At 42.1% G+C, this 25,763-nt stretch overlaps 4 protein-coding genes, 1 long non-coding RNA gene and 2 other non-coding genes across 12 annotated transcripts; 5 read left to right on the top strand and 2 right to left on the bottom strand.

Moving 5' to 3' along the window:
• Window positions 1-3,946: 3,946 nt before the first annotated feature.
• On the top strand, window positions 3,947-5,517 carry LOC144186593 (snRNA-activating protein complex subunit 5-like). The gene is made up of 4 exons (XM_077710561.1): window positions 3,947-4,113; window positions 4,651-4,763; window positions 4,838-4,918; window positions 5,034-5,517. The coding sequence occupies exons 2-4, from the start codon at window positions 4,674-4,676 to the stop codon at window positions 5,208-5,210; spliced, it is 348 nt and encodes a 115-aa protein (XP_077566687.1). The 5' UTR covers window positions 3,947-4,113; window positions 4,651-4,673; the 3' UTR covers window positions 5,211-5,517.
• Window positions 5,518-5,757: 240 nt separating this feature from the next.
• Window positions 5,758-10,891, top strand: LOC144183042 (lactase-like protein). 5 transcript variants are annotated; one of them, XR_013324750.1, is made up of 16 exons: window positions 5,759-5,926; window positions 6,651-6,825; window positions 7,034-7,194; window positions 7,271-7,358; window positions 7,513-7,622; window positions 7,704-7,832; window positions 7,912-8,007; window positions 8,528-8,582; window positions 8,658-8,823; window positions 8,929-9,202; window positions 9,266-9,392; window positions 9,457-9,656; window positions 9,800-9,863; window positions 10,250-10,327; window positions 10,544-10,588; window positions 10,762-10,784. XR_013324750.1 is itself a non-coding variant. In XM_077710303.1 (16 exons), exons 2-16 carry the CDS (start codon window positions 6,699-6,701, stop codon window positions 10,875-10,877), a joined length of 1,680 nt encoding a protein of 559 aa, XP_077566429.1. In that variant the 5' UTR covers window positions 5,759-5,926; window positions 6,651-6,698; the 3' UTR covers window positions 10,878-10,891. The 5 variants fall into 5 exon arrangements, 4 of the variants coding, with proteins under 4 accessions (XP_077566426.1, XP_077566429.1, XP_077566430.1 ...); XM_077710303.1 differs by lacking the exon at window positions 10,250-10,327 and adding an exon at window positions 10,866-10,891 and having other exon boundaries at window positions 10,762-10,787; XM_077710300.1 differs by lacking the exon at window positions 10,250-10,327 and having other exon boundaries at window positions 5,758-5,926; window positions 10,762-10,891.
• A 145-nt stretch (window positions 10,892-11,036) lies between these two features.
• Window positions 11,037-14,004, bottom strand: LOC144188372 (protein zwilch homolog). Its single transcript, XM_077710680.1, has 14 exons — window positions 13,820-14,004; window positions 13,654-13,733; window positions 13,423-13,578; window positions 13,269-13,340; window positions 13,091-13,184; window positions 12,975-13,027; window positions 12,628-12,721; window positions 12,477-12,556; window positions 12,231-12,387; window positions 12,023-12,051; window positions 11,821-11,957; window positions 11,647-11,742; window positions 11,266-11,381; window positions 11,037-11,197 (listed from the first exon to the last, which is right to left on the bottom strand). Exons 1-14 carry the CDS (start codon window positions 13,914-13,916, stop codon window positions 11,109-11,111), a joined length of 1,350 nt encoding a protein of 449 aa, XP_077566806.1. The 5' UTR covers window positions 13,917-14,004; the 3' UTR covers window positions 11,037-11,108.
• A 349-nt stretch (window positions 14,005-14,353) lies between these two features.
• LOC144188404 (uncharacterized) lies at window positions 14,354-15,090 on the bottom strand. Of its 2 annotated transcripts, XR_013324937.1 has the most exons (4): window positions 14,872-15,090; window positions 14,736-14,778; window positions 14,571-14,663; window positions 14,354-14,475 (listed from the first exon to the last, which is right to left on the bottom strand). It is a non-coding gene; the product is annotated as an uncharacterized LOC144188404 (long non-coding RNA). The 2 variants fall into 2 exon arrangements; XR_013324938.1 differs by lacking the exon at window positions 14,736-14,778.
• A 229-nt stretch (window positions 15,091-15,319) lies between these two features.
• LOC144188388 (large ribosomal subunit protein uL4B-like) lies at window positions 15,320-18,555 on the top strand. Its single transcript, XM_077710681.1, has 10 exons — window positions 15,320-15,486; window positions 16,019-16,190; window positions 16,254-16,360; window positions 16,580-16,718; window positions 17,154-17,278; window positions 17,358-17,487; window positions 17,740-17,896; window positions 18,008-18,091; window positions 18,236-18,356; window positions 18,428-18,555. The coding sequence occupies exons 1-10, from the start codon at window positions 15,484-15,486 to the stop codon at window positions 18,503-18,505; spliced, it is 1,116 nt and encodes a 371-aa protein (XP_077566807.1). The 5' UTR covers window positions 15,320-15,483; the 3' UTR covers window positions 18,506-18,555.
• LOC144193456 (small nucleolar RNA SNORD16) lies at window positions 16,412-16,510 on the top strand. Its single transcript, XR_013325768.1, has one exon. It is a non-coding gene; the product is annotated as a small nucleolar RNA SNORD16 (small nucleolar RNA).
• Window positions 16,989-17,088, top strand: LOC144193454 (small nucleolar RNA SNORD16). The gene has a single exon (XR_013325766.1). It is a non-coding gene; the product is annotated as a small nucleolar RNA SNORD16 (small nucleolar RNA).
• Window positions 18,556-25,763: the final 7,208 nt, after the last annotated feature.

Here is a 25,763-nt window from a genome sequence, read left to right on the forward strand (position 1 = left end):
TCACCGTGTCCACACATTCCTCCAACCAGTGAGTTCTCTCAGCCTTGAACTGCCATTAGCACAGGTTGCCATCTTCACAGTTGTCTGCTGAAATCAACTCTTAACACTTTTACCAAATGGACCACAGGATGTCCCATTTACTGAGCACTAGTATGCCTAACGTACAAGTGTAAACCAAAAGTTTAAAGATTTAAAAAAAGTATAACGAGGAATTAGCATTTGTAATCCAAATCATTTTGTAAACAAACGAAAAAACTATCAATTAGGACATCAGATGGCAATAAAATAAAATAGAATTTTACATTATTTTATTAGAATTCCCCAATGATCACTACGGCAGTGGACGTCAGTGGTAATGCGTTTCGAACCCGGGAAGCGTCTTAGAAAAAAAGAACTATTCAATAAAATTCTAATATAATGCCGTCAATGAATCAATGACATTTTCATGGTTTGAATCTTCTTTTGCTATCTAACAAATACTTTCGTGACACCTTAGCAGTATTAAAATATCACCCTGCAAGTCAACAGCTTTAGTAGTACGTGATCTTTCACTGTAAAAAGGATTACTATATTTAATTTAGCTCATTCCAAGATATCTTTCATCACATTATATAGGAAGGAATTGGTTGTTTCTAACTGAATAATAGACACAATGACTGATTCATTTTAGAAAGCCAACACCAGAAGGACTCATAATTTTCTCCTGGCTTGTCTGAAATGACACGTCTATTTAATTTGGGGTATCAAGGGATGAGAAGGGTCCGTTAAAGAACCAGCCTGATGAGGCCTACCAAATGAGGGACAGGACAGTGAGCAAGAGAGAGAAAAGGAACGTCATTAATCACGCTACAGTTGTGTTCTCGTGAAGGTATTCTCTCTCACTTCATGCAAAAAGGCCAGCGGAACAAGAACGCTCTGTACGGGTGGTCAATTAGTTGACAAATTTCAGTTGTGATTGAGAGCTTCATGGCAGCTCTGGTTCCAAACTACCGCCCACTCTGCCTGAGCAAAAAAACATCATATCAGCGCCAAATCCTTATGCCGTGACCCGTGGCATTCCCTTGCTTCCAGCGTGAAGCTGCACATTCCGTCGCAGCCCACCTTCAATCTTTTAACTGCGGTTACATTGGATCTACTTACGTCCTGGATCTGCCAACATGTTTGGCCTCGGTTCACTTTTCCAGGCATCTGTCTTTTTCTCAAAACATGCAGACAAACTTTCCGGCTTCCACTAGATCAAAACATTATGCGAACTTTTCCACTTTGCACAGTTCAGTCTGCCTTTGCAGAAAGACAGATTTAACCAATAAATGCAACAAGACAAAACTGAACAGAGGACACAACTCTATTCGACATGTGTATTCTATTTTTTTTTTAGATGATCAAATAAGAATAAGAATAAGGTTTTCCAGTCAGCTCTAGAGTCATGCTCGGCTTCAACTACTAATGCGCTTGATAAACGAGCATAACATTTTTGCATAATGGGCACCTAGCTACACACAAGTGCTGAAAGACACAAACACACTGAAAAGTGCTTCAGTTCAGCATTGAATAACACTGTTATCAATCATCCTCAAATCTAGTGACAAAGTGTCAAATGGGCTGCGGTGGGCAGTCGCTGGAGAATATGCTCACATGTCTTAAAAGTACTTCTTACTCAATGAGTCATAACTGAACATTAAAATAGAAGGGCAATTGATAGAGCAAAGATTTCTCCTAGAGCCATATATCCATAATTAAATAAGCATCAAATTGTAATAATAAAGGCGATTGATTCCTGCATCATTCACATTTTGAGTAACTGACCAGCTAGGTTACATAGTTTGAGAAAACTATACATTGAGAAAATGCTATACCTATGTAAAACACTTCTGGTCGTAGATTCGCAAACACACCAATCATGATAGAAAATGTTACAAATGTGCACATCTATATTGAATGTATGCGGCAGAATTATTCATCAGTTCACCAGTGTGAGCAACAATGTAATTTTATGCATGGTATGCAGTGGTGAAATGCATTATTGTTCTAAATGGATCAATTACAGGCAATACAGGGAACAGGACTACCACCACACCTCACCGAGCTTTAAGAATCTTGCTCATGACTTGCAGCAGCAAAGTATACACAAAGGATACTCCCAGTAAAGAGTGGATCTATGTCAATGCTGTCTGGCCCAGGGACAAACAAGGGTGGTTGCGCCTGTCATCCAATTACAGGTCCAGCACCTTATGGGCTAAGCAGTAGCAGGTGCGGCTCATCACAGTCACGGAGGTAATTAAGCCACCCAGAGCTGGGCCAGTGCACTGGATCGTCTTTATCAGTTTATACTGTAAAGTACCCTCTCACGCTACGTCCTTGTTTTTGCCTTCGCTCTGTCGGAGTGAATTGCAACAAAGAGACATCACCACCAGAAAAGCTGTCTTTATGCCTGCTTTGGGGCCCTTTGCCTAAAACCATAACAAATGCCTCTTATATATGATGATGAAAGTGAACACAACCTTAATATAAACTGGTCACAAGCGTGTGCGTGCAGATCCGCACGACTATAGTGTATGTGTGTGGGAGTTCGGAAACGGATATGTATGGGCTGAGGTAGTTCCTTGGAAACAAAGGCTCCAGAATCACATGAGTCTTTCCTTTCACAGGCGCCCAAGGCTCCCCGTCCACATCACTGGAACGCTTAAGAGAGAACATCCTGGAGCTGCCACCCCCTCGTTTCCCTTCACCTGACCTAAAGCACATCACAGCTATCAATAACGCGCATGTTCGTGGAACAGCAGCAATTTTCACGACACAAAAAATGTTCTCAAAATTCTAAAAATAAAACTTAAACAAAAAAATGGAAGACCCTTCATTACTCTAGTATTCCAGCACACATTCTCAAGGTATCATCTTTTCCTCAGAATGATCTCCTTTCTCTTTTTATCCCTTTACTTTTACAATAATCTTACGGTTGGTTTTACTGGCCCGGCTGCACTGTTCAAAGGTCACCCCCACCCTGGTCTTTTATGTTCCCCCACCTCTTTTCCTATTCCTCTCCTTTTGGGAGGCCCCTCTTCCAACACGCCCAGCACGGCCGGCATTCCACAGACTGTGGGAGCACCTTCAAACATTCCACAAGCATAGCGGACAGCCGCTTCCAGCCACATGCAGGGCGACTGAGCCGTGCCCTCGGTGGCCGCTAAGCCTCGCTCGCGTCTTTGATCGTCGAAGGAACTGTAGGAGAGGCAGAGTAGCATGAGGGATGACAAGGAGAAAGCAACTATGTCAGGGTGATAACTACATCGTATTAGCCACTTCCAAGCTACCACACGGAAACCTAGGTGCCATGGCGGGGTCTGGCTGGCAGCTGCAGCGACCGTGCTCTGACCTCCCCTAATCCTTCAGGCCGCTACTACGCTGACACAGCTCCAGTTTCAGGCTCTCGAGTAAGGCCAAGAACAATCATGACACTTTTACTCACTGGTGGCACGTCAACCTTTATAAACAATTAATAAATTCATCATGCTGAACAATTGGAAGGTTTGGCAAAACCATTTCTTCCAGCACTTCTGGTGGAGGGACAAGTCCATTGTAATTCAGGGCTGGTCTTGTGCACACACACCCATACACAGACACAAGTACACACACACATACACGCACATGCACACATTCCCACTTACAAACATACACACTTGCACATATACACACGTATACAATAAGAGACCAGAAATGTATCAACGTGCGACTGCCTTTCAGAACCAGGTTAAAGTTGCCACAGTTGACCATGAGATGTCGCCAAACACTAAGCATTTTCATTTCATTCACTGCCTCAAACAATTTCACTCGCCGATATTTTTTTTAATGAATGCATTTTTGTTTCATAAAATGACATATTTATCATAGTGAATAGGAGGAAAGAGTGAGTAGAGTTTAAAAACATGTTTTGCTTGGAAAGAATAAACCCGGAGGTGACGCCTGAACGGAGGAAATAAACAGGAAGTAGTAATGGTTTTTGCTCTCAAAGCTTTGTTAAAACTGGAATTTTCCAATTAAAATCTCTCGACTACAGAAATTATTCACACAAGCATATTTGTAAATATGCAGCTGTAAAGCCGACTGTCAGTAGAGGTAACGCGAACATTCGGATTTTGCAAATGCATGTTAAATCTGCCGTTACTTTGTGAGTTGCCTGCACTCGGTAGTAATAGGAACAGAATGTTTTTGTTCGATTCATAATTTGATTATCGTTAAAATTATTACACACGTCATACTCAATTGGTTGCACACTATTGAATCACGTTAAAATAAATACTATTACCTTAATCGTGTGAGAGTTGAAATGACCTCCTATATATTCGTATCCTATAAATATTGTAAATTGCAGTACTGTGTACGTATTTTGTGAAATCATCATAATAAATTACATTTTGCGCTTTCGAGTATGTACCAATTATTCTTGACACCTTAACATTAACTATTAACAATGTAAACATGCCAATTGAAATTCATCGACTTTGGACAACTATGAGTTTGGGTTGAAATTATGTTATTTAAAATACCGGTTGTTACACAGATACTGAAATGTCTGAAACATGAACCATCTTATAAAACTGGTATGTGCTTTGACAATAAGCTGAATCCAATCTCATTTAAATTCCATTTCAGTTTGTGGAATGCAGGTGTAGAAGATGCACAGTCGTCTACAAGAGTTGAAAAAGGAAGAGGAGACTCTCCTCAAAATCAAAGTTATGCTACAAGACCAGCTGAACAGGCTAAAGGTGAGTGAGAGGTGTAGACAACATTTTTTATCTGTACTTGTACTAATGTTTTGTGTGTTCAATTTGTGTCTCAGTTTGAAGAAGGTGCCTTGCAATCAATCATTAGAGCTCAGAATGAGGAAGGAGCCCTTGAATGTCCATCTCCAGAAATTGAGGTATCACAATAGAGACAAGTGTGTCCTATTTGCCAGTTGCCAAACAAAATCTTATGACATACAAAAGCTTTTGCCTCGACAATGATGGTGAAACCCTCCCTTCTTACTCATTCAGAATGTCAATCTCGACGATGAGAACAAGATCAACTGCACCAAGCTACTGCTAAGTAATGCGGATGAATGTGATATGGAAGAGGAAGAAGATGAAGATGAGGAAGAGGAAGAAAATGAATATGTCAATCAGTACGGTTTTGCGCCTGATAGGGATGATGAAGATGACGATGAATACTGAGCTGCTTATTACTGATTGAATCCTCCGTATTTTAACATCAACAAAGTTCACTATGTATATTTTTTGTTGCGCACTATTGTAGCATTTTCATTTGAACAGTTTAATTTACTATGACTGAGTTTGTAGCTTGTTGGTTTGTGTCTTATGCTCATAACGTCCTCCAATACATGGTTATAGATATAAAATTTCAGTACATTGTGCGATTCTTGTTGTTAACTTAGTGAGAAATGTGTCTATTAGCATGAAAAAGTATGGCTGGGCCATATGCAAAATCCTACAAGCACAAAATAAAGATTTTTGTACATGGTTTTATGTTCTATTTCTTATCTGCATTATTCATTGATTACACTTATGATCCTATAAACCTCAGTTTTTGTTCTATGCATGAATCCAATACACACTCTGCTGTAGTCTAGCCCAATGGATTATGCAGTGTAAACACTTTGTGCCAACAAACCATTCAGCATTTTCTAACACCGTGCAACAATGCAGTGAGCCTCACAATAGGACCAGCTTTGACCATCATAGTCGGCACTAAGGTCTGCACACGCGTGCACTGTAACAGGAGGCAGGCCACAATAGAGGAGCTTTTCCCTATACATCTGTACACAGCTTTACATTTGGTGAGCTACTGTCCCCGAGGGGAAAAAACACTTGCATTAGGGCTGAACAGAGCACACATCTTCTACAAATGAACTCCTCATAAAGCGAAACAGGTACGGTAATTGAATTTGTCATATTCACAGAAGCTAAGAAGTGCATTTGATAATGTAAGCATAGATGTAAATTTACTTTGTATAACATATAATGTTTTGTCCTAGTTATCCAGTTTCAGTTTTTAAGTACTGATGAAAGATGGAAAATATCTCAGAAAAAAAATATTGTATTGACATGAAAACAGTACAGAAGTCATATTTTAAAATGTCAAAGTTTTTAATTGACTTTAAAAAAAAATAGTTTCATTTGACTTATTTGTCTGAAGCCAGGGCGGGATTACAAAAGAGATTCTGTTCTATGTTCCCATACTTGATTAAATAGACAATGTATTTATCAAAATGCGGACTCAAATTTAATAAAATTTAATCGGCACTCAATGAGCATGTACACGAGCATCACTGTCTGCTGTGTGTGTACATTTAAACACAAGTGTGTGACATTATATTACATTTGTACAGTATATAATGATATTTTTGCTTACAGACGTGAAATAATAGTTGTGTGAATTCTGTCAACCTCAGCAAGATGAGCTCACAGCCCATCGAGTTTCAAAAGGGGTCATGTAGTTTTGCATTTGTTATGAGGGACCCCTCACTGTCCGAAATGTGTTTGTGTGCCATTGGAAACCCATTTAATTTGATTCTGTTGTGCAATTGAGAATGAATTTTCTTTGAAATGCAGTCAGAATTACAATACATTCCAATATATGCACCATATATACAGAAGTGGTAGAGAACCAGATCCCAAGTGTACCGAAGGCTGGAGAAGACCATGTGGTCTGGCTGTACACTCTGTATGCACCATGTGCTTGTGTTGGTGCTGTGTGTGTCTGCATCTGAGGACTTCGACTGGACAAAGAACGACCACGGCTCCTTCTATTATGGCACTTTTCCAGCTGGTATGATGACCCTTACGTACCTATCACATTTCTATTCATCTACAATACTACCTATTAAGTTTGCCCTTTATTAGAAAGCAGGCCACCATTTCTGGAACAAGTACAATATGCATGACAGCTTCTTCAGTAGGACTGTAAAGCTGTTGTTATTATTATGACACTAGATGTCCTTTTAAAAAAAAACGATAGCTACTCTTTTGTCTTTTAGGGTTTTCGTGGGGTGCCGGCAGTTCAGCTTATCAAACGGAAGGAGCTTGGAATAAAGATGGAAAAGGACTGAGCATCTGGGATGTGTTCAGTCACAAAAGAGGCAGAATTCTACAAAACGACACTGGGGACTCCTCTTGTGAGGGCTACTCCAAAATCAAGGTAGATGTATATAATAAGGCATGTTTCTCAAGAGATTTGAGTGTTTGAATATTTATTCATGATTATTTTAAAACAGGATGACGTGTCACTGATGAAGGAGCTTAAACTCAACCACTATCGCTTCTCCATCTCTTGGCCTCGACTCATTCCCACAGGCATTAAAAGTGAGCAACTCAACTGAAACATACAATCTTTCCAATGTGTTGGTGACCTGATCAAACTACCAATGTTATAGTATTTCAAACAAGGTTCATTAAACACATACACCTCCAGTACAGCAAAAACATGAAGGGCATGTGATTAATGTATTTTCCACAGCTGATCATATCAATGAAAGAGGAATTCAGTACTATAATGATCTGATTGATCACCTGTTGGGGAGCAAGATCACCCCAATTGTGACTTTGTATCACTGGGATCTCCCTCAGGTCTGTACACACTGAATTCTAAGTTCACAGTTCTTTTCAGTCATTTCAGTCTTTGAGTTCCTTCATTGTTTTTTTTCATAGGTCTTGCAAGAGCGATATGGCGGATGGCAGAACGTTAGCATGGTCAATCATTTTAACGATTTTGCCAATTTGTGCTTTGAAAGATTTGGCAACCGAGTCAAATATTGGATTACGTTCAGCAATCCATGGGTATGCTTGATTTGCCTTCAGTTGGTTCATTATTTCCTTCTGTAAGGAGTCATATGGAAATAAAGTATATTCTGTATAGTCTGTAGCAGTGGAGGGCTACGAAACAGGTGAGCACGCTCCTGGACTGAGGACGAGAGGAACTGGAGCATACAGGGCTGCCCATCACATCATCAAGGTAGGATGATCAGGTGGTGTGCAGTGCATAAGGGGACATTATTTTATACGGACGAAATCTGAATTACTGTAAATGCTGACAATAATAAATGGCAATATTGTGGAGCAAATTGTAATTCATAGGTCATAAACGTCATACACTGGGCGGCCCAGCAGCCGAGTGGGGGACCTGGGTTCAAATCCAGGTCGGTCCACCTGTGTGGAGTTTGCATGATCTCCCCGTGCTTGTGTGGGTTTTCTCTGAGTACTCTGGTTTCCTCCCACATTTCAAATACAAGCATGGTAGGGTGTTGGACCCTCTAAATTGCCCCTAGGTATGAGTGTGAGTGGTTGTTTGTCTCCACTTACCCTGTGATTGGCTGGCCACCAATTCAGTGTTCCCTGCCTCTGGCCCGAATTCCGGTGGGGTTAGGGTCCAGCACCCTTTGCGACCCTCGTGAGGATAAAGCGGTTCAGAAAATGAGATGAGATGTCATACACTAGTGAAACCTAGGAAACATAAAAATCTGTTTTTCCTTCAGGCTCACGCTAAAGTTTGGCACACGTATGATACACAATGGAGGCCGAAACAAAACGGTAGACGATCACGCTACTCAACATACTGTGTATTTTTCCAAAACTTGTGCTTAGAGTTGCTATCTGCATCTGCAGGTCTTGTAGGTATCTCTCTGACAGCAGACTGGGGCGAGCCCGTCGACATTACCAATCAGAAGGACATCGAAGCAGCCGAGCGATACGTCCAGTTCTCTCTCGGGTGGTTTGCGACACCCGTCTTTCATGGGGACTACCCTCAAGTGATGAAAGACTTTATTGGCAAGTGACAAAACTGTTTTTCAAGCAGAAATCACGATTCCCATAGAGATAATCACTTATTGCAATTCTTCACAAGAGATCATCACTAATTCCAATTCCTCGCAGGTAGGAAAAGTGCCCAGCAGGGTCTTGGGGTGTCACGCCTGCCCACATTTTCTCCCCAGGAGAAGAGCTACATCAAGGGTACAAGTGACTTCCTGGGCATCAGTCACTTCACTACACGCTACATCACCCAGAAAAACAACCCACCCGGCCGAAGCACCAGCAGCTTCTTTATGGATCGCGACGTAGCCGAGCTGGTTGACCCCCGGTGGCCGGACCCAGGCTCCGAATGGCTCTACTCTGTGCCGTGGGGCTTCAGGCGCATGCTTAATTTCGTTAAGGTGCTGTAACTGTTGGCTTATGTGAAAACAAAAACGAAAGTTTGATATCATTCCCTTTTCCAGACTCAGTATGGAAACCCAATGATTTATGTGACTGAGAATGGAGTCTCAGAGAAGATGCAGTGCACAGAGCTTTGTGATGAATGGAGGATAAAGTATTATAAAGATTACATTAACGAGATGCTAAAAGGTGAACGCTATAAAGCTCCTCTGCATTTCCATTGAAGGGGTATGTTAATAAATTGCGTTTGCAGCTCTCAGAGATGGCGTGAATCTCAAAGGTTATACCGCATGGTCCCTGCTTGACAAGTTTGAATGGGACGAAGGCTTCACTGAGAGATTTGGCTTATATTACGTGGATTTCAGGAACAAGAACAAGCCTCGCTATCCCAAAGCTTCTGTTCAGTTTTATAAGCGCATCATCAGCTCCAATGGATTTCCCAATCAGAGAGAGGTAAGAGCTACTCGCTTTAATGACATATGTTTATACAATACAAACTCACTTTATGGTCATTTAGTTAAAAATTAAATGTTGCCTATCTACAACCAAATTTGTAAGACTTCTTATTATACAGCATGTATTGAATAACTCTACAGGTTGAGAACTGGAGGAGAAAAGCTGTGGAGACATGCTCATCAAGTAACCAGCTCTTAGCTGCAGGTCAGTTTTGCATTTTGAAAAACACTCCCCATAACAACTAGCTGGGGTAAACAAATAAAGATTCTGGCCTAAAATCCAAAAGACAAGCAGTGAACCCAAAAAAAAAAAAAAAAAAACATCCTAAAACCAATAAACCCAACAAGATCTGAAATGAGACCTCTGACAAGGCCAAAAAAAAACAAAAACAATTAGTACCAGTGCCAAACTACACATTTAAAATGCACTTACTTATTAGTAAATAAGAGTCAGGAAAATGGTCAGATTAAATCCATTTTTGTCTGATTAGTGTGGTGCTTTATCAAACTATTAACCTTAGCAGAGGTCAAGCAAATTTGATCAAACCTAGCAAAGGAAATCTGAGACATCTTCTTTGTTTGCCCCTCCAGCTAGAAGAAAAGCAACGGAACATGCAGAAAAGCCAAGGGTTTGGCCTGTGCATGATGAAGTTTAGAATTTGATTGCGGGTACAAGTCTTCACTTCAAGTGTGTTGTTTTTTTTTGTGGTCTTGCGCGATGCCATTGAACTAACCAAAACAGAAACTTGAAGCGTGAAGTTGATGGCTATACAAGTGTTGTCATTTTGAATTGTGTGTTTCAATACTAGTTTCTAGTGTGTGCAGTTCTCAAAGGGTTAACAATTATTATCAATCAACTCTGAGCTATTTCTCTTTCTTTAATAGAGGATCAGCGGAGTACTGCTGCCAATATTCTAAGACTTATACATGGTAAGATACCACCTGTGCTCAAAAGTAACCAAATAGGGATAATAAATATTCAACCTTTTTTCTTTTTTTTTTTAAATTACAAACCCTTTGAGTGCTGCAACATGCTTTATTGGCAGTTTACAATAAAAAGGAAAGGTTTATTGATTTGTAAAATGTGTTTTTATTTTTTACAGACCCACTGACCAGCCACATGGAGATGGTAACTGAGATTGTTGTTCCTACTGTGTGCACTCTCTCCATTTTACTGAGTGCCGTCTTCCTCATGTTCCTGCTACAGAGGCGGAACTAAAAGCTGCAAAAATCCCAACTACTAAGAAGAAGTGAATCAAATATTTATAGAATTGTGTGTTTACAAAAAATAGCTTATGTGGATTGGATTTCAATTTGAGGTGAAAACTGTTTGCTATAACAAAAAAATGCTTAACAATTACAATTTGTAATCCTCCCATTAAAATATTGCTGTGAAATTGCCCCCACTGTCTTGTTTTTGCTTCTTGTTTGAAAAGTTGATGTTTTGAATTCAGACAAGTTTGACAAAACTGCAGCTGAACAAGGTGGAAAACCAGGCAGGCTCTGAATTGTCAGCATCTACATTTTTATCTGGATGACCTAAAAAAAAGGGGGTTTAAATTTTTTTTATACTAGCAGTACCTGTAGTTAGTTAAGACAAAACCCACCTGCTTCAAATGTGACATGATCAATGAGTGGTCTGTCGCTGACCTGCAAGGATGTTCTGACTCTGTGAGGCCCTTGGCCACTAGACACTTCTACTCCCCACACAGCGGGGTATTCTCTGTAATAAAGAGTACAACACAGGGCACACAAATTAATTTACATTAAATACTAGTGTGGCTTTGTTTATTTGTGCCGGATATGAACTATATATTGACAAACAAAAACATGACATGCTCTTCTATTAGAAAACACAACATGTGATTTAAAACGTTCTGATATAAGCGACACCATGCATTTCAAGCCAATGTCAATTCAAAAGCGTTCTATTTTATCATTTCTGGACAAAATATGGCAGCTTTTGTGCAAACTGAGCTGTTCCTTACTTCTGGTAAAAATGAGTGATCGACGACGGTTGGATTTGCAGTTTGAACTCAAGTTCCTCATCATATGTAGATGTTTTGTTGTGCTGTAAACACATCCTATGGGAAAAGAATTGAGTATAGAGTTCAATTTTAGCAACACGTTTGAAGGGAAAAACTCACAACGAAGGAACTTACTGTGTAAGAAGTAAACATTTTTCGTAGGGTAAATTTAGGAATGTTTTACCAGTCATAACAACTTCCAGCAGATGGTGCAGTTTTTTTAGTCGGACAACCTGCTCCTGCAGATCCACCTCTGTGTTCTCATAATAACTCTACACAAAGCCAAATATACTCAATAGTTACTCTGCCGCTCGTGTTAAAATGTCTCCAAACTCACCAAGCTGTTTCGAGTTGTCAATTCTTCTCCTGAAAAGAAAAAAGACACACCATCGTATACGAGTTCAAGCATGACAATCTTTCAAAACACATTGAACCAACTGGGACAGGAGTTCTGTTTACTAATTTCCACTCAAAGGGCTGAGAGGTAAATATTTCCGTGTTTAAAACACAAAATACCCATTCGGGATGTTTTCGGACGTTTTTACCAAGGAGATGGTTGAAGTAATCTTTCCTCATCTTGTCAAGGCCCATTTCTAAAAACATTTGGACGGGAACGAGGCCTTCAAGCGACACGCGTTCGATCTTCTGGTCGTAGGACTGTCGGATGAGCTTGCTGAGAAAGCTGCTACTGTCGCTGTGAATCTGGCGGAAAGACACAATTCAAACCATGAACACGGCAATCATTGATGAAGAATGTCATTCTTCACCATTACATTTAGGAAAAGCCTTACCCAGGGCTTGATCTCGTCACAAGTCAAAGCTCTGATGACCAATTTCAGGCTATCTACAATGTCTTGATGGCATACCACACCTGAAAAATGTTGGTTTATTTCTGTTACAACCACATGAATTCTGGTTCCTCTAATGACAGAATTGACTCACTCTTTTTCATGCGAACCCAGAGCTCCTCCACAAAATCCAAATCGCCCCGTGGCAGTAAAGTGTTAAAGAGTGGAGTGGTGAATTCTTTGTCAGCCTTTTGAAACAACAACAACAAAAAATCAGTGAGTGGGAAAGGCATACTACTCTTAGCTGGAAATCAACTGCACACTTGGCTGTCAAGCTGACATGTTTACAATTACAACACCATGTTGTGTGTACAATGTGCATAATTACTGTTAGACTCTATGCAAATTACTTTACAAAGACAAGTACATTAATTATTTGCAAAGTGTAAAAAAATAGATATATTATATATATTTCCTGAACTTGGTATGTTTTCACTGTACCACTGTTGGTTCGGAGATCTGTTCTTGTCCCAATGTTATCGGGTTCTGAAGCGCTTTAAAGAAATTGAAAACAGGAGTTATTATATAACATGTGATTTTTTTTTAAAATTGATTACCTTCAAGGTATTCCTTGATCAGATCTACTGCAGACTTGCTTTCCAAAGAACGCATCCATTCAATGTCACCAGTTCTCAGACCATCAGCGAGAAACTAATAAAACCAAAGCAAGAACAACTAACAGGTGTATAACAACCAATAGACTAGACAACCCTTTTCAATAAATAAATCCATTACCTGAACAAATTGAAGCTCCCTGAACATTGCAAACATGGGGCTTTTCTTGTCTCCACTGGCAACCTTGATGTTCTACAATATTCGATGGTTGCAACAGTTGGTTAATGTGCCGACAGTTTGAGAACAATGTGACGATCAAGTTAATTCATCTTACCAATGTGGCGGTAGAAGACAGCGGAGGGGTTTCGAGGACCTTCTCGACACGGTTCCACTTGAAATCTATGGTCACGTTACTTTTTGACTCAATTGTAGTGTTTTCAACCAAAGTGGAGCCTAACATGATGAAGCGGGCACTTCCTTTAATTGCCATCTATGGGAAATCCCGTAAATAGTCATATGCTGTGACATAAAACTTAAAAAGGATAACGAGGCACGGTAAATTTACCGTGGAGGGCTGATGCCTTCTCTTATGCTCTTCTTTTAGCTCATCTAATGTTATCAACGAACTTTTGTTCACCACAGGGCCTAATATTCATGTTAGAATACTTTTGAAAAAGTCACACAGTAATTCATTTGTCTCAGGATTAAATAAGAAATTTAACTATACATACCTTTGCATGTGACAGAGTATAAATTGATGCCATTGACTTTACTGGAGACATAAACACCTTCTGCTCCTACCCAGACGGTACGAGCTGGATCTGACATGTCACATCGTACCCAAAGTGGTCGCAAGGATGGATCATCCACAGAATGAAAGTTGGGATTTTGTGACAATGTATACCAAGATATCAGATTCCTTTAGGAGTCAAACCACAACAAAATCTGTTTTGGTCGTTGTTGTTTTTTCAAATGAACACTTCAGGGGATTACTCGTAAAAGTAAAGACTTTTATGTACACAATTATATAGCAATAAAGTCCTTTGTTATAGTTTGTATCTTGTTAGACCATTAATGATAAAAATTGTGAGAATTATTTAAGCGGGCTCAATCTCTTACAGTATGTCTTATTAGTATTATGATAAAGGGGAAATGTGAGCCACATTCAGAATTGGGAAATGAAATAGGGACCTGGAGTTAATTATTTGGCAGGATGAGATGTGATCCCTTGTTTAACTTGAAAACATTAATCACCTTGCTTTTTTAGGGTGAGAGGTTGTGGTCTTGTTTCAGTTTCAAGGACAGACAACAAATCCCCTTCATCCCCTTCGGTGGAGGTTGATGTCTCAAGCGTCGACTCATCATTCGAGTCGTTTACTTTTGTGAGCTTGGATGGGAAAAGAAAGTACATCAGCCAAAAAAGATTGCAGTTGCACGTATTATTGGCAAAGCGGGCAATTGCAAAAAATGGCAATGACTCACAAGTTTTTCACAAATGAAGACTTCATGATCTTCGTAGTCAAAATTCAAGACATTAATTGTGTCTGCTTGCTTCTTCAATAGTTGAAACTCATCCTGAAAACAAGATAGACTCACGGCTTAAGTTTAATAAGGATGAACAATAATGCTGACAGAAAGTGTAATTACCGCATAAGTGATCGAATGGTTGTTCTTATCTTCTTGAAGAGCTCTATTCCATAAAAAGGAACAAAACTGCTCATTGGAGCTAACATCTACTAAAGTAAGACCGCTCTTACGGATGGGATCGAAACGTTAGACTCACCGGAGTGTGTGAAAAATGTCTTTCACACTTGATAAGAGATTTTTTGAAGCCATGGTTGATGGACGCTGTTTATTAGAACTGCAACTTTGCTTCTCCTGTTTTCATTTTGACTGTCGCGCGCTATCGAAAGTGACGTCATTACGTCAAAGTTTGCCATTCGTTAAATTTGGTTTAAATTAATTGGGTTGGAGTAAATTGATTATGGATACATGCACTTGGTAAATCCTAAAGGTTTGTATGTTTATTATTGAATAGAAGAAATTACAATAAATAAAGCTGTCTTATTCAGATAGTAACTTCCGTTCCTACGCCCACGTTTGACAAGATGGCGTAAAGAAATAGTTCCCCCTTAATAACTTAGTTTAAAGGAACACATTATAATGTATACTATTTGAAATTATATATCTATTTCAAAGAGAACATATATAAAAATAAAACATGATTTTTCCGGTTGGTAGTGTGCCTATGTCATTATAATGTTTTTCGACGGAAGTGATGTTTTTTTCGGCGGAGGCATAAAGCATTGAGAGTAACACTCTTTCCTCCTTTTTTCTGTGGCCGCCATAACGTGAGGAGCGTTGTTCCTGGCGAGCCGAAACTAAAATCGCTAATATGGTGAGGAAACAATTGCTGTTGTTAAATAACATATCGGTGTCGGTAAATATGTATACATGTACCCATTACAAAGTCGAAGTGTTATTTCTTAAGTATATGTAATGTATCAAATTGCATTGCTACCGCCGAGAGTCACTAGCACGAAGAAGCCATTTTGAGTTAATCGTGTGCGTGTCTGCGTGTGACACGTGTTTCGGCCTTCGTGACAAAACTACGACATTTGGATAAATCTTACATGAAATTTCGCCGCGTTATATTCTTGGTTGTCCTATGTTTTAGTTCTACGTCGGTTTATTTTTCGTCTAATATTTATCGTAAATGCCGTAAAGGTTTAAGGCCTACTTAGGCTAACGAATGTAAGCTAATAGCCACCTCGTTCGTCCCCTCCGAGGTAGATGCCTAGTAAAATATTTCATTCACCCGTCAATTAAGTAAACACGGTTAAGATGCGTACGTGAAGTAGGTCAAATTGAATCAATTGTGTACTCGTTTCATCCAATAGTCAAAAGTAAATTGCATTTTTCCCTTGCAGGCCTGTGCCCGACCCCTCGTCTCGGTTTACTCCGATAAGGGAGATTCCTCGGGCAAAAATGTTCTTTTGCCTGCAGTGTTCAAGGCTCCTATTCGCCCCGATGTTGTGAATTTTGTGCACACCAACATGCGCAAAAATAGTCGCCAGCCCTATGCTGTCAGCAAACTGGCAGGTGAGTGGAAGAAACAGAGTACTGATTTCAACTATTTTTTTAAACAGAGAATTTGAATTTCAGGTCACCAGACCAGTGCTGAATCCTGGGGTACTGGACGAGCCGTCGCCCGTATCCCTCGTGTAAGGGGTGGCGGTACTCACCGTTCTGGTCAGGGTGCCTTTGGAAATGTATCCTTTCTTTATTAGACATTGTGCTGCTTCGTGGTTATTGTCGTTATGTGCGATGATGGTGTAATTTGCGTCCGACACTGTGTACAGTGACACAATGCCTGCTGTCAAATACTGGCTCAGTTGACTGATGAATATTTTTTCTGAGCACAAATGTGTAGTCTTTAAAAAAAATATATATTGACAGTTATTGTTAAACAATCTTAACTTTGTCTTAAGATGTGTCGTGGAGGGCGCATGTTTGCTCCCACCAAAACCTGGCGCCGTTGGCACCGCAAGATCAACATCACCCAGAAGCGTTATGCTATGTGCTCAGTTCTGGCCGCTACTGCCATTCCTTCACTTGTCATGTCCAAGGGTGAGATAGTTTCTAGGATCAGAACTTAAGAACTTGTTACTCTTTTAACTCATTGGCTACCATAGGCTACGTTTAACATTGTTTCCATTTCGGGGGGCTCGGTTAAACTTTAAAAAGGGGGGGCTCAAAATTGGGTAAGTTGACAGGAATTTCAAAATTATTACTTCTGTGTTCTTGCCATTTGTTTACAGTACTTGACGACCTTACCTAGTGTTTTGTAGCACTGGGGATTAAATTATGTTTTGGCCAATGAGTTATATTCTGACCGCTTGCCATGATGGTGTAATTTGCGTCTGACTCTGTCTACAGTGACGGTTGCCTGCCGTCTCAAAACTGTTACAGGGTGGTGATGTGTGTAGAATTCTGAGCAGCTTCCACCAAAGCCGCCATAAACTGGGTTTTGTGTGCCTATTTTTGACCCAATGTCTTTTACAGGACACCGCATTGAGGAAATCCCAGAGGTTCCTTTGGTGGTTGAAGATAAAGTTGAGGGCTACAAGAAGACCAAGGAGGCAGTGCTTCTGTTGAAGAAACTTAAAGCCTGGAATGACATCAAGAAGGTAATAGTTGTTTACGAGCAAATGAATGGACGGATGCTTTGCTTCCCCCGCTAAATAACATTTCGCACACAATTACCAGGTCTACGCCTCTCAGCGAATGCGTGCCGGTAAGGGTAAAATGAGGAATCGTCGACGTATTCAGCGCAAGGGCCCTTGTATTATATACAACCGTGATTGTGGGGTCACCAAGGCATTCAGAAATATTCCTGGTAAGTTTTTCCTTTGGAAATTAGTTTGATTTGATCAAAGCCTAATGAAAAAAGTACCGTGTAACTTTTTTTTACGATACAAATGAGGCATTGAATTTTTTGTTTTGATCACTTTTACAAGACCAAGCCCCAAAAATGTGCTAGGTGTAGTTACTCATGATCTTTTGGCAATACATTTAGAAAAAAATGTTTCCAATTTCTCAATTGTTATTTTAATTTAATGTCTCATGCAAGTTGTACTTACTTTTGTAGGCATCACTCTGCAAAACGTGAACCGCCTGAATCTTCTGAAACTGGCCCCAGGTGGTCATGTTGGTCGCTTCTGCATTTGGACCGAAAGCGCTTTCCGCAAGCTGGATGAATTGTACGGTACCTGGCGTAAAGTTTCCACCCGCAAGACTGACTACAAGTGAGTATTGGTAGCAATATGGTCTAGGCAGTTGCAATATGACTGAAGTACTGTATTGAAGAAGTAAAAAGACATTGATTTTGAACACTAACTGTAGTCCTTCTATTTCAGCTTGCCAATGCACAAGATGACCAATACAGACCTGGGTAGACTTCTGAAGAGCGAAGAGATCATGAAAGCACTTCGTGCACCCAGGCAAGTCAATGTTGAAAATCAATTTATGCTCCCACTTTGGCCTGCATTTCTGAATGCTGACAAGATAGATGTCTTGGGGACATCACTGGCCCAAACAAATTTAAGGGCAAGGACATGCGTTTTTAAGTGGTTGTCTTCTCACAGGAGGAAGATCGTACGCAGAGTCCTGAAGAAGAATCCTCTGAAGAACCTACAAATAATGTTCAAGCTGAACCCATATGCCAAGACGGTCAAACGTCACGCCATTCTCCAGCATGACCCTAAGGTCAGAAATGAAATAACTAGTTGGCCATTGTTCATACTTTGTAACCAAATTAAATTCTTTGCTTTCAACAGATTAAGGCTAAGATGCTGAAACCCAAGAAAAAGCCTTTAAGGAAGACAATGTCCAAGAAGCAATTTGATGCTTATTAAACATTATTCCATCGGAGTTCAGTGGACAATAAATGTTTTGGTAAAATCAATACCTTGCTCCTGTCAACTTTATTTTTCTGCATTTTCATTTTTACATCTAGCAAATCCATCTTTTTTGGTTAAAACAACTTCTTTCACTGTATGATATGGGGTGGGGGGGGGGGGGTTACAATTTGGAGACAAAGGTAAGAATGGAGACTGGCAAATGAATGCATTTGGAAGAGTATTGCTCGTACTAATTCTCAATTTTTCTCAGGAAAATGCAGAACCATGTAACCTTGGAGGCCACCAGGAGGAGCTGTCCAACATCTGCATCAAGGATGACAAGTGAGTTTCTACATTAGCTGATGGATGGATAACTGATCCAATTTGCCGTGACGAGAATTCCTGCTTCGGTCCGTGTTTATGACTACTGTGAAAACAAAAGAAGTTCTGAGCCTATAGGATGCGACACATTTTGATGACCCGTGGTGACATGAGCTGCACTAAACTATCTATCCCTTCCATTTCAGACCTTGGAAGAACACCTGCCCGATGCTCACCTGGCCTATGGCTGCATACAGGTGGTCTGAGGGCTTCTCTATCATCAGGGGGAGCTGTCCAACATCTGCATCAAGGATGACAAGTGAGTTTCTACATTAGCTGATGGATGGATAACTGATCCAATTTGCCGTGACGAGAATTCCTGCTTCGGTCCGTGTTTATGACTACTGTGAAAACAAAAGAAGTTCTGAGCCTATAGGATGCGACACATTTTGATGACCCGTGGTGACATGAGCTGCACTAAACTATCTATCCCTTCCATTTCAGACCTTGGAAGAACACCTGCCCGATGCTCACCTGGCCTATGGCTGCATACAGGTGGTCTGAGGGCTTCTCTATCATCAGGGGGAGCTGTCCAACATCTGCATCAAGGATGACAAGTGAGTTTCTACATTAGCTGATGGATGGATAACTGATCCAATTTGCCGTGACGAGAATTCCTGCTTCGGTCCGTGTTTATGACTTCTGTGAAAACAAAAGAAGTTCTGAGCCTATAGGATGCGACACATTTTGATGACCCGTGGTGACATGAGCTGCACCTAACTATCTATCCCTTCCATTTCAGACCTTGGAAGAACACCTGCCCGATGCTCACCTGGCCTATGGCTGCATACAGGTGGTCTGAGGGCTTCTCTATCATCAGGGGGAGCTGTCCAACATCTGCATCAAGGATGACAAGTGAGTTTCTACATTAGCTGATGGATGGATAACTGATCCAATTTGCCGTGACGAGAATTCCTGCTTCGGTCCGTGTTTATGACTACTGTGAAAACAAAAGAAGTTCTGAGCCTATAGGATGCGACACATTTTGATGACCCGTGGTGACATGAGCTGCACCTAACTATCTATCCCTTCCATTTCAGACCTTGGAAGAACACCTGCCCGATGCTCACCTGGCCTATGGCTGCATACAGGTGGTCTGAGGGCTTCTCTATCATCAGGGGGAGCTGTCCAACATCTGCATCAAGGATGACAAGTGAGTTTCTACATTAGCTGATGGATGGATAACTGATCCAATTTGCCGTGACGAGAATTCCTGCTTCGGTCCGTGTTTATGACTACTGTGAAAACAAAAGAAGTTCTGAGCCTATAGGATGCGACACATTTTGATGACCCGTGGTGACATGAGCTGCACCTAACTATCTATCCCTTCCATTTCAGACCTTGGAAGAACACCTGCCCGATGCTCACCTGGCCTATGGCTGCATACAGGTGGTCTGAGGGCTTCTCTATCATCAGGGGGAGCTGTCCAACATCTGCATCAAGGATGACAAGTGAGTTTCTACATTAGCTGATGGATGGATAACTGATCCAATTTGCCGTGACGAGAATTCCTGCTTCGGTCCGTGTTTATGACTACTGTGAAAACAAAAGAAGTTCTGAGCCTATAGGATGCGACACATTTTGATGACCCGTGGTGACATGAGCTGCACCTAACTATCTATCCCTTCCATTTCAGACCTTGGAAGAACACCTGCCCGATGCTCACCTGGCCTATGGCTGCATACAGGTGGTCTGAGGGCTTCTCTATCATCAGGGGGAGCTGTCCAACATCTGCATCAAGGATGACAAGTGAGTTTCTACATTAGCTGATGGATGGATAACTGATCCAATTTGCCGTGACGAGAATTCCTGCTTCGGTCCGTGTTTATGACTACTGTGAAAACAAAAGAAGTTCTGAGCCTATAGGATGCGACACATTTTGATGACCCGTGGTGACATGAGCTGCACCTAACTATCTATCCCTTCCATTTCAGACCTTGGAAGAACACCTGCCCGATGCTCACCTGGCCTATGGCTGCATACAGGTGGTCTGAGGGCTTCTCTATCATCAGGGGGAGCTGTCCAACATCTGCATCAAGGATGACAAGTGAGTTTCTACATTAGCTGATGGATGGATAACTGATCCAATTTGCCGTGACGAGAATTCCTGCTTCGGTCCGTGTTTATGACTACTGTGAAAACAAAAGAAGTTCTGAGCCTATAGGATGCGACACATTTTGATGACCCGTGGTGACATGAGCTGCACCTAACTATCTATCCCTTCCATTTCAGACCTTGGAAGAACACCTGCCCGATGCTCACCTGGCCTATGGCTGCATACAGGTGGTCTGAGGGCTTCTCTATCATCAGGGGGAGCTGTCCAACATCTGCATCAAGGATGACAAGTGAGTTTCTACATTAGCTGATGGATGGATAACTGATCCAATTTGCCGTGACGAGAATTCCTGCTTCGGTCCGTGTTTATGACTACTGTGAAAACAAAAGAAGTTCTGAGCCTATAGGATGCGACACATTTTGATGACCCGTGGTGACATGAGCTGCACCTAACTATCTATCCCTTCCATTTCAGACCTTGGAAGAACACCTGCCCGATGCTCACCTGGCCTATGGCTGCATACAGGTGGTCTGAGGGCTTCTCTATCATCAGGGGGAGCTGTCCAACATCTGCATCAAGGATGACAAGTGAGTTTCTACATTAGCTGATGGATGGATAACTGATCCAATTTGCCGTGACGAGAATTCCTGCTTCGGTCCGTGTTTATGACTACTGTGAAAACAAAAGAAGTTCTGAGCCTATAGGATGCGACACATTTTGATGACCCGTGGTGACATGAGCTGCACCTAACTATCTATCCCTTCCATTTCAGACCTTGGAAGAACACCTGCCCGATGCTCACCTGGCCTATGGCTGCATACAGGTGGTCTGAGGGCTTCTCTATCATCAGGGGGAGCTGTCCAACATCTGCATCAAGGATGACAAGTGAGTTTCTACATTAGCTGATGGATGGATAACTGATCCAATTTGCCGTGACGAGAATTCCTGCTTCGGTCCGTGTTTATGACTACTGTGAAAACAAAAGAAGTTCTGAGCCTATAGGATGCGACACATTTTGATGACCCGTGGTGACATGAGCTGCACCTAACTATCTATCCCTTCCATTTCAGACCTTGGAAGAACACCTGCCCGATGCTCACCTGGCCTATGGCTGCATACAGGTGGTCTGAGGGCTTCTCTATCATCAGGGGGAGCTGTCCAACATCTGCATCAAGGATGACAAGTGAGTTTCTACATTAGCTGATGGATGGATAACTGATCCAATTTGCCGTGACGAGAATTCCTGCTTCGGTCCGTGTTTATGACTACTGTGAAAACAAAAGAAGTTCTGAGCCTATAGGATGCGACACATTTTGATGACCCGTGGTGACATGAGCTGCACCTAACTATCTATCCCTTCCATTTCAGACCTTGGAAGAACACCTGCCCGATGCTCACCTGGCCTATGGCTGCATACAGGTGGTCTGAGGGCTTCTCTATCATCAGGGGGAGCTGTCCAACATCTGCATCAAGGATGACAAGTGAGTTTCTACATTAGCTGATGGATGGATAACTGATCCAATTTGCCGTGACGAGAATTCCTGCTTCGGTCCGTGTTTATGACTACTGTGAAAACAAAAGAAGTTCTGAGCCTATAGGATGCGACACATTTTGATGACCCGTGGTGACATGAGCTGCACCTAACTATCTATCCCTTCCATTTCAGACCTTGGAAGAACACCTGCCCGATGCTCACCTGGCCTATGGCTGCATACAGGTGGTCTGAGGGCTTCTCTATCATCAGGGGGAGCTGTCCAACATCTGCATCAAGGATGACAAGTGAGTTTCTACATTAGCTGATGGATGGATAACTGATCCAATTTGCCGTGACGAGAATTCCTGCTTCGGTCCGTGTTTATGACTACTGTGAAAACAAAAGAAGTTCTGAGCCTATAGGATGCGACACATTTTGATGACCCGTGGTGACATGAGCTGCACCTAACTATCTATCCCTTCCATTTCAGACCTTGGAAGAACACCTGCCCGATGCTCACCTGGCCTATGGCTGCATACAGGTGGTCTGAGGGCTTCTCTATCATCAGGGGGAGCTGTCCAACATCTGCATCAAGGATGACAAGTGAGTTTCTACATTAGCTGATGGATGGATAACTGATCCAATTTGCCGTGACGAGAATTCCTGCTTCGGTCCGTGTTTATGACTACTGTGAAAACAAAAGAAGTTCTGAGCCTATAGGATGCGACACATTTTGATGACCCGTGGTGACATGAGCTGCACCTAACTATCTATCCCTTCCATTTCAGACCTTGGAAGAACACCTGCCCGATGCTCACCTGGCCTATGGCTGCATACAGGTGGTCTGAGGGCTTCTCTATCATCAGGGGGAGCTGTCCAACATCTGCATCAAGGATGACAAGTGAGTTTCTACATTAGCTGATGGATGGATAACTGATCCAATTTGCCGTGACGAGAATTCCTGCTTCGGTCCGTGTTTATGACTACTGTGAAAACAAAAGAAGTTCTGAGCCTATAGGATGCGACACATTTTGATGACCCGTGGTGACATGAGCTGCACCTAACTATCTATCCCTTCCATTTCAGACCTTGGAAGAACACCTGCCCGATGCTCACCTGGCCTATGGCTGCATACAGGTGGTCTGAGGGCTTCTCTATCATCAGGGGGAGCTGTCCAACATCTGCATCAAGGATGACAAGTGAGTTTCTACATTAGCTGATGGATGGATAACTGATCCAATTTGCCGTGACGAGAATTCCTGCTTCGGTCCGTGTTTATGACTACTGTGAAAACAAAAGAAGTTCTGAGCCTATAGGATGCGACACATTTTGATGACCCGTGGTGACATGAGCTGCACCTAACTATCTATCCCTTCCATTTCAGACCTTGGAAGAACACCTGCCCGATGCTCACCTGGCCTATGGCTGCATACAGGTGGTCTGAGGGCTTCTCTATCATCAGGGGGAGCTGTCCAACATCTGCATCAAGGATGACAAGTGAGTTTCTACATTAGCTGATGGATGGATAACTGATCCAATTTGCCGTGACGAGAATTCCTGCTTCGGTCCGTGTTTATGACTACTGTGAAAACAAAAGAAGTTCTGAGCCTATAGGATGCGACACATTTTGATGACCCGTGGTGACATGAGCTGCACCTAACTATCTATCCCTTCCATTTCAGACCTTGGAAGAACACCTGCCCGATGCTCACCTGGCCTATGGCTGCATACAGGTGGTCTGAGGGCTTCTCTATCATCAGGGGGAGCTGTCCAACATCTGCATCAAGGATGACAAGTGAGTTTCTACATTAGCTGATGGATGGATAACTGATCCAATTTGCCGTGACGAGAATTCCTGCTTCGGTCCGTGTTTATGACTACTGTGAAAACAAAAGAAGTTCTGAGCCTATAGGATGCGACACATTTTGATGACCCGTGGTGACATGAGCTGCACCTAACTATCTATCCCTTCCATTTCAGACCTTGGAAGAACACCTGCCCGATGCTCACCTGGCCTATGGCTGCATACAGGTGGTCTGAGGGCTTCTCTATCATCAGGGGGAGCTGTCCAACATCTGCATCAAGGATGACAAGTGAGTTTCTACATTAGCTGATGGATGGATAACTGATCCAATTTGCCGTGACGAGAATTCCTGCTTCGGTCCGTGTTTATGACTACTGTGAAAACAAAAGAAGTTCTGAGCCTATAGGATGCGACACATTTTGATGACCCGTGGTGACATGAGCTGCACCTAACTATCTATCCCTTCCATTTCAGACCTTGGAAGAACACCTGCCCGATGCTCACCTGGCCTATGGCTGCATACAGGTGGTCTGAGGGCTTCTCTATCATCAGGGGGAGCTGTCCAACATCTGCATCAAGGATGACAAGTGAGTTTCTACATTAGCTGATGGATGGATAACTGATCCAATTTGCCGTGACGAGAATTCCTGCTTCGGTCCGTGTTTATGACTACTGTGAAAACAAAAGAAGTTCTGAGCCTATAGGATGCGACACATTTTGATGACCCGTGGTGACATGAGCTGCACCTAACTATCTATCCCTTCCATTTCAGACCTTGGAAGAACACCTGCCCGATGCTCACCTGGCCTATGGCTGCATACAGGTGGTCTGAGGGCTTCTCTATCATCAGGGGGAGCTGTCCAACATCTGCATCAAGGATGACAAGTGAGTTTCTACATTAGCTGATGGATGGATAACTGATCCAATTTGCCGTGACGAGAATTCCTGCTTCGGTCCGTGTTTATGACTACTGTGAAAACAAAAGAAGTTCTGAGCCTATAGGATGCGACACATTTTGATGACCCGTGGTGACATGAGCTGCACCTAACTATCTATCCCTTCCATTTCAGACCTTGGAAGAACACCTGCCCGATGCTCACCTGGCCTATGGCTGCATACAGGTGGTCTGAGGGCTTCTCTATCATCAGGGGGAGCTGTCCAACATCTGCATCAAGGATGACAAGTGAGTTTCTACATTAGCTGATGGATGGATAACTGATCCAATTTGCCGTGACGAGAATTCCTGCTTCGGTCCGTGTTTATGACTACTGTGAAAACAAAAGAAGTTCTGAGCCTATAGGATGCGACACATTTTGATGACCCGTGGTGACATGAGCTGCACCTAACTATCTATCCCTTCCATTTCAGACCTTGGAAGAACACCTGCCCGATGCTCACCTGGCCTATGGCTGCATACAGGTGGTCTGAGGGCTTCTCTATCATCAGGGGGAGCTGTCCAACATCTGCATCAAGGATGACAAGTGAGTTTCTACATTAGCTGATGGATGGATAACTGATCCAATTTGCCGTGACGAGAATTCCTGCTTCGGTCCGTGTT

This window comes from Stigmatopora nigra, chromosome 2, assembly GCF_051989575.1.
Source record: "Stigmatopora nigra isolate UIUO_SnigA chromosome 2, RoL_Snig_1.1, whole genome shotgun sequence".
NCBI lineage: Eukaryota > Metazoa > Chordata > Actinopteri > Syngnathiformes > Syngnathidae > Stigmatopora > Stigmatopora nigra.